General features: G+C 39.8%; 1 protein-coding gene across 12 annotated transcripts in view; it reads right to left on the minus strand.

Annotated features, from left to right (window-relative positions):
- DIAPH2 (diaphanous related formin 2) overlaps positions 1 to 14883 on the minus strand; it is an 867723-nt gene that overhangs the window by 467335 nt on the left and 385505 nt on the right. For 11 of the 12 annotated variants that reach the window (XM_030576660.1, XM_030576662.1, XM_030576661.1 and 8 more), the window contains one exon: positions 8992 to 9231. In XM_030576660.1, the coding sequence (XP_030432520.1) occupies positions 8992 to 9231 (240 nt within the window). Of the gene's footprint in view, positions 1 to 3228; positions 7694 to 8991; positions 9232 to 14883 lie in introns of those variants that run through there. The other variant, XM_030576668.1, reaches the window with a different exon arrangement.

Below are 14883 nucleotides of genomic sequence, written 5' to 3' on the forward strand. Positions count from 1 at the left end.
ACTTTGAGTATTGACTGGTATCTTTCTTTCCTCAACATTTATTTTAATAATATGTATGTGTGCGCGTGTGTGTGAGAGAGAGAGAGAAAAGCTAACAGCCAAAAGGCGATCAAATTAATAAAGCATTGTTCTGCAGAAAATATATGACACTATAAACTGAGATTTATAATTAAGTCTTGATGTGTGACGCTATCATATCTAAACAAAAGTAAATAGGCTCTGAGAAACCAAATGTAAAAAAAGTGTATTCATTTCTGTATTTTTTTTTTTTATTTTAAAGCTGGTGAAAGCTGTCAGTTTTCCAGCTTGCATTGCAAAAATAATAATGCAAGAAATAGAAGAAATATGTTTCTTATATTGGCTGTAAATTATCACAGCCTACTTCTAATCTAATGCTGCAACAGAGCTCATACAAATGCCACTTACAGATTGCGACTCATACCATTGCTGATCATCTGCCATTTTTTTTAAAGGGTGTTTTAAAATAAATAACTACATGGAGCTGGAATTAACAAGTTAAAAACTTACTCATTATATAGTATATGCACTCTACCCAACTGAAAAAAAAGACAACAGTTTACTCCAAAGAAACTCGGAAAGTGAAATATCATCAAGTTCCTTGTAAAGAGAAAGCCAAGATTCCCCCAGAATTCTCAAAGGACGAAAGTGCCAGTAGGCGCAAGGAATTCAAAAAACCATAGTGACATAAGATAGCTCACATATTTAAGATGCTTTCTATGGAATTGCTGGCTTCTGTATACCTCTGGATGGCATGAACCAAAACTGAAGGCCACATAATACTGGTCAATAGAATAACTTGTGATTACTGATCACAGATATTAGTTTATCTGTGTTGTGTTTGTCTATAACAATAAAAACAAGAAATAGGTAGAAAAAACAAAATCAGATAAAAGTAATAAATTCATATGTAACATGAAAGGACAAGTGAGGTATTTCATTTGTGAAACATTCTTCTAATAGTACAGTGAATTATTTAATGCTTTAGGAATAATAAGTGTCTATTAACCGGAATACAACACATTTAAAATGAAGGGCAAGCATCACACACACTGAACAAATCAAATACATCCAACACGAACCTATTGTGCTAAGGAATTGTAGGGGTCTTGAGCTGTAATTAACTATATTTCAACATGAGACAAATATTGGCTGGTAACCTTAAAACATGAACTTGCCTGAACTGTTGTAATAAGGTTGATACACTAAATTTTACATTTAAAGCCGGGTATCATATTTAATGTGCTTTTACAAAAGGAAGTCACCAGCTGAAATTGTTCAATTTCTTAGATCACTTTAGAGCCGTTATAACAGAAATGCAAATGTATTATACATAATGAAGTGGGAAAAAAACAACTGGTCCCCAGGTTGCCAACATCAAAATGAAGATCAAGGACACATTGGGCCTGAAGACTAAAGTATCTTGTAAACTCTGAGAGAAGCCACTCCAGAATAGGTCTTGGATGCACCATGAAGGCAAAGTAGGGTAGTTTGTGCCATTCACCACTATGGATAAAGAATATTTCTGCTACAAACAAGCACCTGGAAAGAGAGAGTGTGTGTAAAATCCACTAATATTGTATGTGTTTACAATTCCTCCATATCAACTGATCCAGTATCAGCGAAATTTAAGTACAAATTGAATACGAGACTTTCACTGTTATCCTACCAGAAACTGAATTCTTAGCAAACCAAGTGTAGCCATTATTACTGTTAATAACTTGCACTAAAATAGCTATCTAGGGAACAAAATAAAATTATGAAGTTAAAGTACTGTAAAAGTCATTTCTCAAACAAATATCTCATTTTTTAAAAGGAAGTAAAATGATACAGAGTTAATACTAAGAATCAAGTATCTGACGAATACTAAAGCACAGGTAACAAAGAAGTTTAAATAAAAAAATCTTAAGAAATCAAGTTACTAAAAACAACACAATTCAACAATATTTTACAAGGAAAAATACTTTTGTATGTTTTGTTTTAATATTTTTACCCAATTTAAATTAGAATGGACAAGATGTAAAGCACTGAAAAAAGGGGTTTATAATGGAAATGGCACAATGACCCTTATTCTCTAGCATTGCTATCTGTTGTTTCAATAACTAACAGACACCCACTGGGCACTATCATGGAAAACTCATCTTCCCTTTTCATTAATTTTATTTCAGTTAAGCACACGCTGGTTTGGTGTATCACATGGTGAAAATGTACTGTTCTCAGTTAATATTTTATGGTGAAAGTAATACTTATAGCTATCGATTCATTACACCTTTGGTATAATTAACATTTTTTGTTTAGCCATCTGTTGGGTTTTTATTCCAATGGTTGTGTATGGTAACGAGTTTATTTTTTGCCATCACCTGATAAAGGACATTTGACATAGTCTGCATCCACCACAAAAGTAAACACCTTATTGCAACCTAGATTATTACATAGAACAGTTTATTACTTTCTTTCCAGATCTACCAAAGAGAAAATAGGCATTAAAATAATTTTAATGGAAATAGCAGTCTTAAAAAACAAAGTTCAGTATGGAACAGTCCAACTAAAATAAGAAGCAATTAATGTCTCAGATATTGTAACTGGAATTTAGCTGCAACCATAATTAGCTATGCTTCACCAGTTATTTAATTCAGTAGAATACAATTTACAACATTACTCAACTTACATGTAGTATGTCAGCATCTGAGAGATTTATGCTGATAGCTATTCATAAACATTAACTGAACTCTAAGAATTACCTTCCTATATCTACATTGTGCAGGAATACTATGCATACATAGTCTTCCTCACATATTAAGGAAAAGTAGTTTCCTGCTTCAAGCATGAATTTCCCACTAGATGAAAATTCTACTGAAAAGTGAAAGCAGTATTTGATTTAAAAACCTTCAGTCTTCTCTTTCTCTTTAAAACTACTATTACTACATGATAGTATTTCCCAGCAGACTGTTTTTATTTTATCTGAAGTTGGCAATATCTTTGTGCGGAATCCTTTGAGTCTACCTCTAGTGAAAGATGTCAGATCAGTGTTGTGTGGAGAAACTTTTATTTGACAGGTAGATGACAGAAAGGCTATCACCAAAACATATGAAGTTGCTATAAAAGTCTTCTGAGAGATTAATGTTAACCCTTTTAATCTCTTTACAGATTATTTATTCCCTTTTATTCCAAAAGAGTCAATTTACACAAATAAGCAAAGTAAAGTACAGGAGAAAAGATGTTGACTAAAAAGAATATATGGTAAAAGATGAACAACTTCATAATAAGACATGCTGGATGTCTACATTAGCATAACACACAGAAGAAAGATGCATGCCAAATTAAAATAAATAATAATGAATCAAGTTTAAATTATTCCTGGTTTTTATTTATTTATTTATTTATTTATTTGGGATTGGGGGGGGTCCAGAACTGAGAGTACTTTTAATTTTAAAACAATCTGATAAAGTCGTATTTGGGGATTATCCAGACTTTGGCCAAATAAACAGTTCTCAAGACTTGAGGTTGCTTGTTTATATTGATATTCCCAGTTTGCACTGTTAGTAGTACTGTAAGTCATTAGAACAAGAACATAGGGTTACAATATTTGAACATTCAAAAAAGAGGACACTCCACTGGGAGGGTGAGGATTTACACCAGTATCTACCAGCTCGCGTTGTATTAATGTATTATACTGTTATATATGTTGAGCGCTACATGTTGTCTATATTGAGTATATATAAAAAAAAGTGATAAGGCCTCAAAAGTGAAGTTTAATGATTTAAAGTTTACTGTACTTCTTTATATGTAGTGAGTCCTTTCCTTTCACCAGTTCTTCAGTTTTCTTTCTCCTCATGTGCCCACACATACTTCTCTGTAGATAGCATTTTTCTCAGCAGTGATTGATTGCTCTTTAAGAAGGCATGACAAGAAGTTTGTCTGAAGTTGTACTGTATAAGTAGAATTCCTTTCAGAGACTCAACATTCAAGTTGCTCCTTTCCTTTGTCCACTGGCTTTGCATCAGCGAAAAAAAATTTGCTCTACATTTGCATTGTGAAAAGGAATAGCAAAGAAGGACTGTGCAATCTTTAACAGTTCTCCCCTAACCAGCCCTTCATACAATTTCGGAAACCCAATGCGGCCCTCAGGCCAAAACATTTGCCCACCCCGTTCTAGACTCAAACCCCGGGGGGCAGGAAGCTCATTAGCAGACAACAGCCTCAGCGACTTAGTTTGGACCCAGCTCAGAACTCACTTCGGCCCAGACCTCAGGGTTCAGGGACATTCGGGTCACCCACAAGGTCTGATTCTGAAGTCACAGCCAAAGTTTGCTCTGAGAGGTTAGGTCTGTTTTTGTCCCATCTCTAGCTGATTGAGACAAACTAAGTCTCTGGGGTAAAAGTTGAGCCTAGTTTGTGCAGCTGAAGGGTTCATCGCTCTAACTCAGAACCAGACGAAGTTCTGTGATTTCTATGGCACTTTCCCTTTGGGCTCATTCATGGGGGAGCAGAAGGGGGAAATCAAGTAGATCACAAACTAAAAAAGCAGCCTGACAAAACATTGCAACACAAAAGCTGTTGGCTCATCCTACCCCATCTGTGTCTGATTTTCTTTGACTGGTCGCTGGTTTGATTTTGCGAATGCTCACGTGAAGGCTCTCTTTCCCCTTCATCATCCTGGACTCTTCTTACACCCATACACCTCTCACACCAGGCCCCATGGACCACAACCAGCCCACGGACAACAGGTACAGGTCCCCATCCACATCCCACCCAGCTAAGGGTCAAATTCAGCCCCCGCTACCTGGCTTATTTGGGAAAGTGAGCCGCTGGACCAGAGGAAATATGCTGCTTCTCTGGGCAAGTCTCTGTAGGAACAGGATGCAAGGGAATAATAATAAAACGAACCACCAGAAAATATCAGCTGTCAGCAGCCTGGGTCCCAGCCAGCGTGTTTGCTGGAGAGATCAGAAACACTTAACGTCGCTGCCTGCCTTGGTTTCAACCCCCGTGTTCACCTAGGCTGCCTGAACAGTTCCAGGACCCAAAAATGGAAAAACTGTACCTGCAAGGGACACAAGAGACCTGCAGCCTGCTGCCCTTTAGAGTTGCACCCTGGCTTGCCAGGCTGTAACATCTTGGCTAGACTAAGCCCCAAGCAAATCAGCAGCTCCCTCACCCAGATGCATTGTCCATCCACAGACAACTCTCCCACTGACAGCGGAGGTTGTCTAGGGCTGGCTCTGTACAATCCCCAGCCAGGCTGAAGTTGCAGCTTACATGGGAAATGGTTCTTCCTCTCAGTGCAAGGAGTTGCAGGGACCAAAGTTCAAATCAGTAAAGTTAAGCAGAACCTTGCACTCACTGCTAGCTGGCTTCAGCTGCAAAGCACTGTAAAGACACAGGCCATTGATTTATCCCCCAGTCCTGGCAGCTTCTGCCCCAGGGGATCCAGAAGTGGGGACCCCCAGGAATGAAAAGTCCAGCTGGGGATTGGGGCAGTAGTAGATAAGGTCCTTGCAACTTCAGGAGCCGCACAGTGGAAGGGGCTGATCAATGAGGACGTACTTATGCTCCCAGTTGCTGCAGCAGCTGGGACAGCCTGGGCTCGGGGCCTTTCCCAGCTCCAGCAAGGGGTTGGGGCAGCCCAGGCTGGGGACTTCCACCCCAGCCAGGGTAGCCCAGGCTCGGGTTTTCCATCCTTCCTCCCCTGCTCCAGCTAGGGCTCAGGAATTCCACACCCTCCTCCTCAACGGCCAAGGCAGACCAGGCTCCAACCAAGCTGAGGACTGACTGTCTTCCACCCCAGCCGAGGCAGTCCGGGATTGGGACTTCTGCCCTGCCCTGCAGCCCTGTCCTCCTGCTGGCCGAACCTCGTACCATGGCTCCCCGGGCTTCCTCCTCCAGCGTCTCCTGGGGGCTTCTGCTCCTGCCGGCTGCAGCCAGGGCAGCGTGTGCTCAGGAATTCCAGCTCCCCTCCCCCTCCCAACGGCCACGGCAGCCCAGAGACTCCAGACTTCTGCTCCACGCTGCTGCCCAGGCTCGAAGGTTCTGCATCTTCCTCCCCATCCGGCAAAATCCCGGACATTTTGAGCTATTTAAAAATTCCTCCCAGATGGCAATTTAAGATCTAAAAAGCTGGACATATGCAAGAAAATATGGACATATGGTAACACTAAAGAACACCTACAGGAAGAATACCCATCATCCCTGTTAAATATTAACCAAGGGCCCTCTCCTTACCATAAAGCAGCCTCCATAGTTGCATGCTCACTGAAGCCCTGCAGGCCCCTTTACCTGTGCAATCATGAAGGCTGCCCTCTGCTTCAAGAAAGTACTTCACCCTTTGTATCAACTCTGGTTTAAACATTATGAGTTTGCTTAAGAATGAACTTGAACTTATCGTCCTAAAACAAGGGCAAGATGAAAGAGAAAATCTTCCTTGATTAAAATATTTCCCTGCCTAATTGAGTGTCAAAGGGGCAGCACTGATCAAAGGCATCACTGGGGGTGACAGTTCCATTATAGCTATAGGATAAAAACACCAACACCTACATCAAATCCTTCCCCACATTGTTCTCCCCAAAAAGCTCCAGAGTCACCAATTTGACAACCATGATGGTGGAAAACAATAAGGTGGTAAGAAAAGCAATTTACTTTTACACACACACACACACACACACACTCTCTCTCTCTCTTTGATTGTTGACTTCTAATCTGATTAATTAAAGGTTGGTCAAAATTAGTTTCTCTTATCCTCTCACGAGGATTACCACAAGCATGGGACACACCCTCAAAAACAGCAGCTCCCTGAGGGACTAGTGGAGGCAAAGGCTCACAAGCCCAGACCAGGCAGCAGTCGGTTTGGTAGATGGCAACCTCAGCTGCATGAGCATTACACTCCTTAAACCACTCTGCATCTCCCTGTCATGCAAAAGTTTTATTCCTTTTCTTCCGCATCATGCCAACCTCTCCTTTTAATAAGAGCCACAATGTGTTGCCTGGCATGTCCTGGGGAATACATAGTTTCTGTTACATCTCTCCTCAAAATCAATTACAGGATTTTCATCTATGTCAGCAAAATGCCATATATTTAAATGCATGTTAAAGCGTTCAACTGCTGCAACCAGAGCATGCAACGGCTAGCATAGCTTCATGCACAAGCCAACTGTCAGCCAAGGACTGCAGAGAATACCAAACAAATTTAATTGGTTAAAAGTATTACATCTTGTACTTGTGTGTGTGTGGTGGTCGGGAGGAAGCAGAACTGCACAAAGGAGCAGGGGAGGGGAATCAGCACAGCGCTAAGGAAAGTAGTTGTGGAACACTTGTTAACAGTAACAGGAGTTGTGTGCCCAATTCCCCATGTTCCAAATTTACTGCAATGTATATTATGGATTTAGTTAAACCAGGTTAATCCGTACTTCATTCATTTGCATGTCTATGCATATACAAGATTTAAGTGGTAACCAGTTTTAAAACATGTATTTATCAGTGATTTCATAAATCCACATAAAACTAGATCTTGCAGAGTGATTCAGATTAACGATGTCTTGCATGTACTTACTATGTAAATAACCAAATTCAATTATATTAAGACTATAGCTTTTGAAGGTTTCTTTATGTCTTCAGTTTTGCAGTCACACAATCTTAGTTAAATATAGGATGGTTACAGATTGAAGCATAAGGATCCCATCTGTAATCATAAACATATTTTTCAGTACACTCAAAGAAGACTGATCTAAGTTCACTTTTTGTACTGGAGCTATTTAATATTTCTGCTGACTTTTCTCTAAAACAGAGTCAGAGTTTAAAGGCAGAAGGGACCATCTAGATCATCTAGCACTGTGGTTCTCCACCTTTCCAGACTACTGTACCCCATTCAGGAGTCTGATGTGTACCCCAAATTTCACCTCACTTTGTATTTGCTTACAAAATCAGACATAAAAATGCACAAGTGTCACAGCACACTATTATTGAAAAATTCCTTACTTTCTCATTTTTACCATAGATTATAAAATTAATGAGTTGGAATATAAATATTGTACTTACATTTCAGTGTGATACTTGAGCCTGTTTATCGCTTGTGAGTGTTGTCTGAAGCCCGAGCCCCAGGCGACACGTAACTTAGCTTTGCAAAGCCCCCAGCAGCACGGAACCCCGGGCAATTGCCCTGCTTGCCACCCACTAATGCTGGCCCTCCACTTGTGATTCCCCTAAAGCTGTCCCATGTCACCCTGCTCCTCCCCCGCCCCCCCCGCCCCAGGGCTGCAATCACTAGGTTGAGAAACAATTATCTAGATGACTTGAGTATCCCCTGGAAGACCTCTGTGTATCCCCAGGTGTACGCATACCCCTGGCCTGACCTCCAAGGTATCACATGTCAGCAATATCACCCAGCACTGGCACACTAAACCCAACAACTGAAATTGAACCAAGTATGAGGAATTATTTTGGGAAAATTCTATGGCCTATATTACACAGTCCTTTCTGGCCTTGAAATCTATGACTAGCAGGGAAATGGTTACATGTGATATACCCAGATGATAACAGCAATGCTTTTATTCCTCCCACAGCTATAGGCCTTCGTAGATAACATTCTGGCTGTGATCTCTGAGTCCAATCAACTGTACAATGCATTTGGTTTACCTAAATAATTGGGACACCTGGGGCTTGTCAGAAACCTCTAGTAAGTATTGGAGAAGATTTAGCTCGGTTCAAATGTATATAATTTTGTAACATCGTCCAAGAAGTGGTTACACTGACTAAAGATCACTAGGAGACAGGAGATCTCCAGCAATGTCCCTTCCTTCAGCCTTTGGGCACAAAGATCCCTTATCATAAATTGGGTAATATTGAGTTGGATACATTAATTATTAGCTGGGGATTCTCACATGGTGGTGCACTCTCAGTTTGTTTAGAGCAGCATTGCACAGAATCCAGCCCCAACTCTGCAATTATAAAATAATAAAAGTTGTTTTAGTTTAACCTTACCTTGCAAAGAAAGCTGATGTTAAACCCCAGCGACTGGGCATTTCTTGAGCCTGAATTCATATAGTTTCCAACCAACAACACTAGCTCTAACAAACTATTAAAGCTCTCACTCTTCTTCAGCTCCTCACAGGCTAGAGTTACTGCCATTATACCAGGTCTGATGTTGTTCACGTGTTCTTCAAACATAAGCTTGAAGAGGATGCCATTGAGGCGAGGCCGTAACATTTTCACTGAGCTCATCTGCAAGATCAAGAATGCTAATTGAGAATACAGACGAACAGAACGAAAAGCTTTCTATGCAGTGTATCTCAATTTTATAAACAATATTGTCTCTTTCCAACATGAAGTCATACAGTACAACTGCATTATCATTGTTTCAGGTAATGCATATCTCCAAATATAAGCTTTTCACAGAACAATGTCAATTTCAATTTAATCAATTGTAACAACCTATTTAATATTAATAAAACATTTTGTAGAGTTGCAGTTTTATTTAGGTAAATTGCAAAAATCACTGGCAACCAACATTGTACATTCTGTCAAGATGAAGTAGATGAAAACCAGCTACATGGAATGCTAAGAACTACAGATTAAATAAGACTCACACTGTCACTAACATTCTGTCATTGACATCACAGTTCCAGAGAATTATGGTGCTTAACATTCTAAAACTACCTCTTACTTTTGCACTTCTGATATTTTAAAATAACACTAAAAAATTCTCTTACATTTTATAACATAGATGAAATATTTTATATACAAAGTTTTAAATCTCTTTTAAAAAGTCCATGTTAAGTAATTATGTAAGTAATTAAGTAATTAAAAAAGTAATAATGAAGTCATATGAACTCATTTTTGTGTACTGCATATATTTTAAAGCACTGCATATAGATTTCTTCTCAACAGTGCTTCTTGTGTTAATTATCAGGTTTGGTTTTACACTGTACATTTCCAATACAATTTATATAGTGCTCATTAGTTCTATCCCCTGTGATAAAAATAACTCCAATACTGTACATATTAACTAGCATTTAGCCACTTAAACACAATGTGAAACAAACATTCAGAAGGAATCTGCAGCTAGTAAACTCCCGTTAGATTCAGATAATTTTGCATGCCAATTGAACACACCAGTGGTTATCTTAATAAAGTATCCTGTCCTTGACCTCAATACCAAATGCTTCAGAAAAAATATTCAAGAATCACCCATCAATGCAATATGCAATAATGTGCAATAAGAAAAGTTCTTGCCAGCCTCCCAACATTCACATGTTGGCTTATGCCCAGAAGGATAACTCTTCTAAAAAGCTACATTTAAAAAAAAAAAATCCTCACTATAACTACTCCAGATATTTTTGTTAGCTGCATAAATGTCCAATACTTTTTCTTCTTTTTTTTTTTTAAATCCTGTAAACTCTTAGCCTCACTCTTGGGGCAATGAATTGCACAAGTGAATGTAAAATTCCTTTAATATTTTTTAAATTAATATTTGGTTGGGTTACTGGTAATTTTCTTCTTCAGATGAAAATTAATTTCTCCCTCTTTCTTCCTGCAGCAATAATGTGACTGATAACTGAACAAGAAGTTCTGCAAAATGTTCATCAACCCCCATAAGTCTCTACTGAAACTGTCTGCTCTGGTCAGCCAGGAAGAGACATATACTCTTGTCCTACCTAGACTAAATCTCAAACGTTTAAAATGTATACCAACAGAGGTTTAAAAAGTAAATTAATCATGTAGGGAGATGAACAGTGATGGAACAGCAGCTCACTTGTACGTCCTTTTTGTATTAGGTGAAAGAGAGCTATATCCATCACATTCACAGGTGTGTGTGGTTTTTTTCCTGATAGCATTTCTCAATTGAGGTCTCAGTTGCACACACTGGCCTTCTCCCTGGAGTCAAGATCTGTGATCTTGTGCTACATGTGAGGTGTTTTTCGTTTGTTTTTTTAATAAACTGATATCTAAAATGGGCTACTTGTCATTTCTCCCTAACAACTGTAGGCAATACTACCTGGAGTTGTGGTCTTAATAGTTGTTACTAACTAGGCATGATGATTTGGCGCCTCACTGATATTATTGAAGAGTGACTACCAAGAATAATCTCCCCCCCCCACCAAAAAAAAAACTGAATAGGTGGTACTTTTCTTGCTGGGATCTTTCAAACTTACCCCACAACAAAATGCTCCAGAAAGAACTATATAACCAATGTATCACAGCAAATGATGATGAAAATTGGCAGAGGAGGGGGGTGGAGCTTTCTGCTTGAGTCTATGATGAAATATATAACTCCCTGTGAACTAGCCTCATATTATGTTGCCTACTCTCCTGAGGAGATAGTTACACAAAAATCTGGTACTTTGAGACTCTTGAATCAAGAGGTAAGATTTGTGCAAAAAGGACTTCAGAGAACTATCCAGCCAGGACACAGACTAGCTCTATCCTTTCTATTCCCTACTTGGATATAAGTGGTACAAAATTAAACTTTGGTATTTCAATCTGCTATCCTTTTGATACACTTCTTTTAAAAAAAAAACAGTTAACTAAAATAGCATCATCTTTGCACTTCGGCTATTTCTCAATAGCTACAGTTTTTCATTTTGCAAAGCAATCATTCATAATACCTACAAACAGTGAAGCTAGTCAGGAAGGAATCAGTCATGCACTACCCCTTCAGGAATATACTCGTTAATGATTCAATAACTTAGTCCCCGCTGATCAATTTTGCTAGATTTATGGCTCACTGCCAAAAAAGGTCCTTGTCTTTCTTATTCATCACAAATAATGTAACACTTTCTCTTACCTTCCAAATGGACTACTAAAACATGAGAGTAAATTCTAATGATTAAAATAGCAAAATGCATAAAAAAGTTGTTTTAAATAACATTATTGACAGAGAATTAGAGCAAATCTTTTTAGAGGTATCTTAATATGTGAGACATATTAGAGCAGTGGTGCCCAAACTTTTCAGGGTCATGCCCCCCTTATGCCCATCTGTGCCCCCTTCCCACCTCCTCTCCAGAGCCAGGGCCAGGAGCCGGATCGTGCCTGAGGGGGTGACATGGCCGGAAATAAGGGGGCTGAGGCTGGGGCTGCAGCTGGGGGTGAGACCATGGCCAGAAGCAGGAGCAGAGCTGCAGCTGGGCTGAGGTGGGGGCCAGCAGCCAGGTGCAGCTCCACTCTCAGCTTTACCGTCAGCCTCGGCTCTACGGTGGGAACAGAGCTGCGGCCAGCAGGAGAGGCTGGGGGCTGGCACATGGCCAGGAGTGGAGCCACAATGAGGCTGAGGATGGGGCCACGTACAGGGTCGGGAGCCAGAGACGCGGCTTGGGGCGGGACTGGAACAGAAGCTGGGGGCAGAGAGGGGCTGGGTGGCACTCCATCCCCGCCTCCAATGGGACTGGCCCAAGAACCCCCAATGCATCTACAAACCTCGTAGAGGGGAGCACCCTAGTTTGGGGACCTCTGTATTAGAGACATTTACATGTAACATTTTACATTTACATGTGGAATTAATTGTCACAAAATTAAGGCCAAGAACTTTTTGGACATATATATGTCTAACAAGAATATCCAGAGTAGTAATAGTGAGGATTTTTTAAAAAAAGTTTTTAGAAGATTTATGTTTCTGAGTGTAATCCAACATGCATCTGCTGAGAGGTTACCAAGAACTTTAGGTCATTTACAACTGGCTGAATTTAATACATACATTATCATTCTTAACCTTAAATACTCTGTGACATTGTAACACCAACAGACCCTGATTGTCAACGGGCAGGACTGAACCTGGGACTTCTGGAGTTTAGAGCATAAGCCTCTATCACATGAGCTAAATGCCAACTACCCGTTACCTAAGGCTGTAGAGTAGGTTCATTAATTGCTCTCTAAGTGGTCTTGTCACTAGATGGGATAGAACACCACACCCTGAAGGTGTATGGGTTACAACATCACTACCACTAATATATGATAGTTATAGTAGGATCCAAATCCTTTCTGTGGAATAGTCCATAGAAAAAGTTGTCCTCACAAAACTCAAAGTTTAAACCTGTGATGTTTCCACTACATTCTTTCACTCAAAAGGAAGGTTTTATTGCTGCTTAAAGTGGATATGGAAAGCCTGGCTCTTGGGGAATCAACACAGAAAACCTCTAAGCTATTTCTCCCACCCTCTCTTACACCTATGTGATACCTCTGAAAATACCTAACCCAGAGTTACCTCAGATCCTGATGAATCATCCCTAAGCTTCCTGGAAGCCTGAGTCTGTTGACACAGATACAACATAATATATATAGATATACCTATCTCCTAGGACTGGAAGGGACCTTGAAAGGTCACTGAGTCCAGCCCCCTGCCTTCACTAGCAGGACTAAGCACTGATTTTTGCCCCAGATTCCTAAGTGGCCCCCTCAAGGACTGAACTCACAACTCTGGGTTTAGCAGGCCAATGCTCAAATCACTGAGCTATCCCTCCCCCCTTAACAATACTGCATAAGGCTGATGAGTTATCCCTAAAACAGAGAGCTTGATGAATCAACAGAAAGGATTACCAGCAGGTCTTGTGATGAGCCCCATACCATTCAACTGAACTCCAGCTAATCCACAGGCAAGGACCCACCCATATGATCCAGAGGTAGGTATATAAGTGCCTAAGGGAAGTAGTCTCTCCAGACTGCTTAATATCACTAGCTGGCCACAAACGTTTCCACTGCCAGTAGTTTCAACAGACTGGCAGCCTGCACCAGTTCCTGTCTTAACTGGCGGCCCAGAGACTCTGACACCCTTTTCAATGGCCCACTAAGAAGCTGTGCTTTCATTAACTTCTTTCTGAATGGCTGCATGGCATTCCTACACATAGTTTGGTAGCAGCTGTGGAGAGAGTTGTTCCTGGAACAAACAACATTAATTTCCACCTAAAAGTCTGCTAGATTGCTTGGGGAATATGATGGGGACAAACAATAAGTAGATAAAACCTGAATTACAAGAGCAAGAGTCTGAGTGTAGCATCAGCTATAGTAGTGTAGTATTAGTCATACACAGAAAGAAGTGGGGAAAGGTGTGCTAGGGCCATATGTTTACGTTTGGTAAAATGCACAAGCATCAAACTCCCTTCATGTACAAGGAAATGCAAAGTCCAAAATCTTAAGATGAAATTTGGATGGGACACCTAATAAAGAGAGCCATAGGGGAAAAGCAAAGAAATGGGTGTAGTTGCACAGATATAGACATATAATATTCTTAAAGAAACACTCCATAGTGGATGTCTAGTCAGTTTATGAGACCAAAGTGTTTTGTTTGTTTGTTTTCCGTTTCTAATAAACAATTGCAAAAATAATATAATGAAGATTAAAAGTCAGCCTTCTTAATTTAAGATCATTATGCTGAAGTTCTAAATATCCTTTTTACTTTGAAATCTTAAAACTTGCTTCCAAATGGCCCATACAAATTCAGCTCATCATACAGGAATGAGTATATTCCTCTTCTGACATAACCACCACCACTTCTCAAGGCTGCACTTTATTTCACAATAACATTAAATCACCAAAGCAGACAGTAAGCCACCAAACAAGCTCAAGACACATTCTTTCTATAATCATTGCTAATTTTACAAATACCATCTCTGAAATGTCTTGCCTTCAAAAGTACACATTTTACCTGAAAAGTAATGGGAATTAAACATTTATTACAAAGATTGTTTTAAAAGCTATTTCTATAACGAGTCTTGGACTGTTAGGAAGATATGCCGTGTTTGGTGCACAAAAAAATAGCACAGAAAGATAAAATGATTAAAAGCTTCAGATCACAAAACAGTATTACAGTGAGATGAGTTTGATTGAAATGAGAAACATTTCTCAAGACAGATTCGCGGCAGCATTTTAGCTGACTTGAATTCT

The sequence above is a fragment of the Gopherus evgoodei genome, chromosome 9, assembly GCF_007399415.2.
Source record: "Gopherus evgoodei ecotype Sinaloan lineage chromosome 9, rGopEvg1_v1.p, whole genome shotgun sequence".
NCBI lineage: Eukaryota > Metazoa > Chordata > Testudines > Testudinidae > Gopherus > Gopherus evgoodei.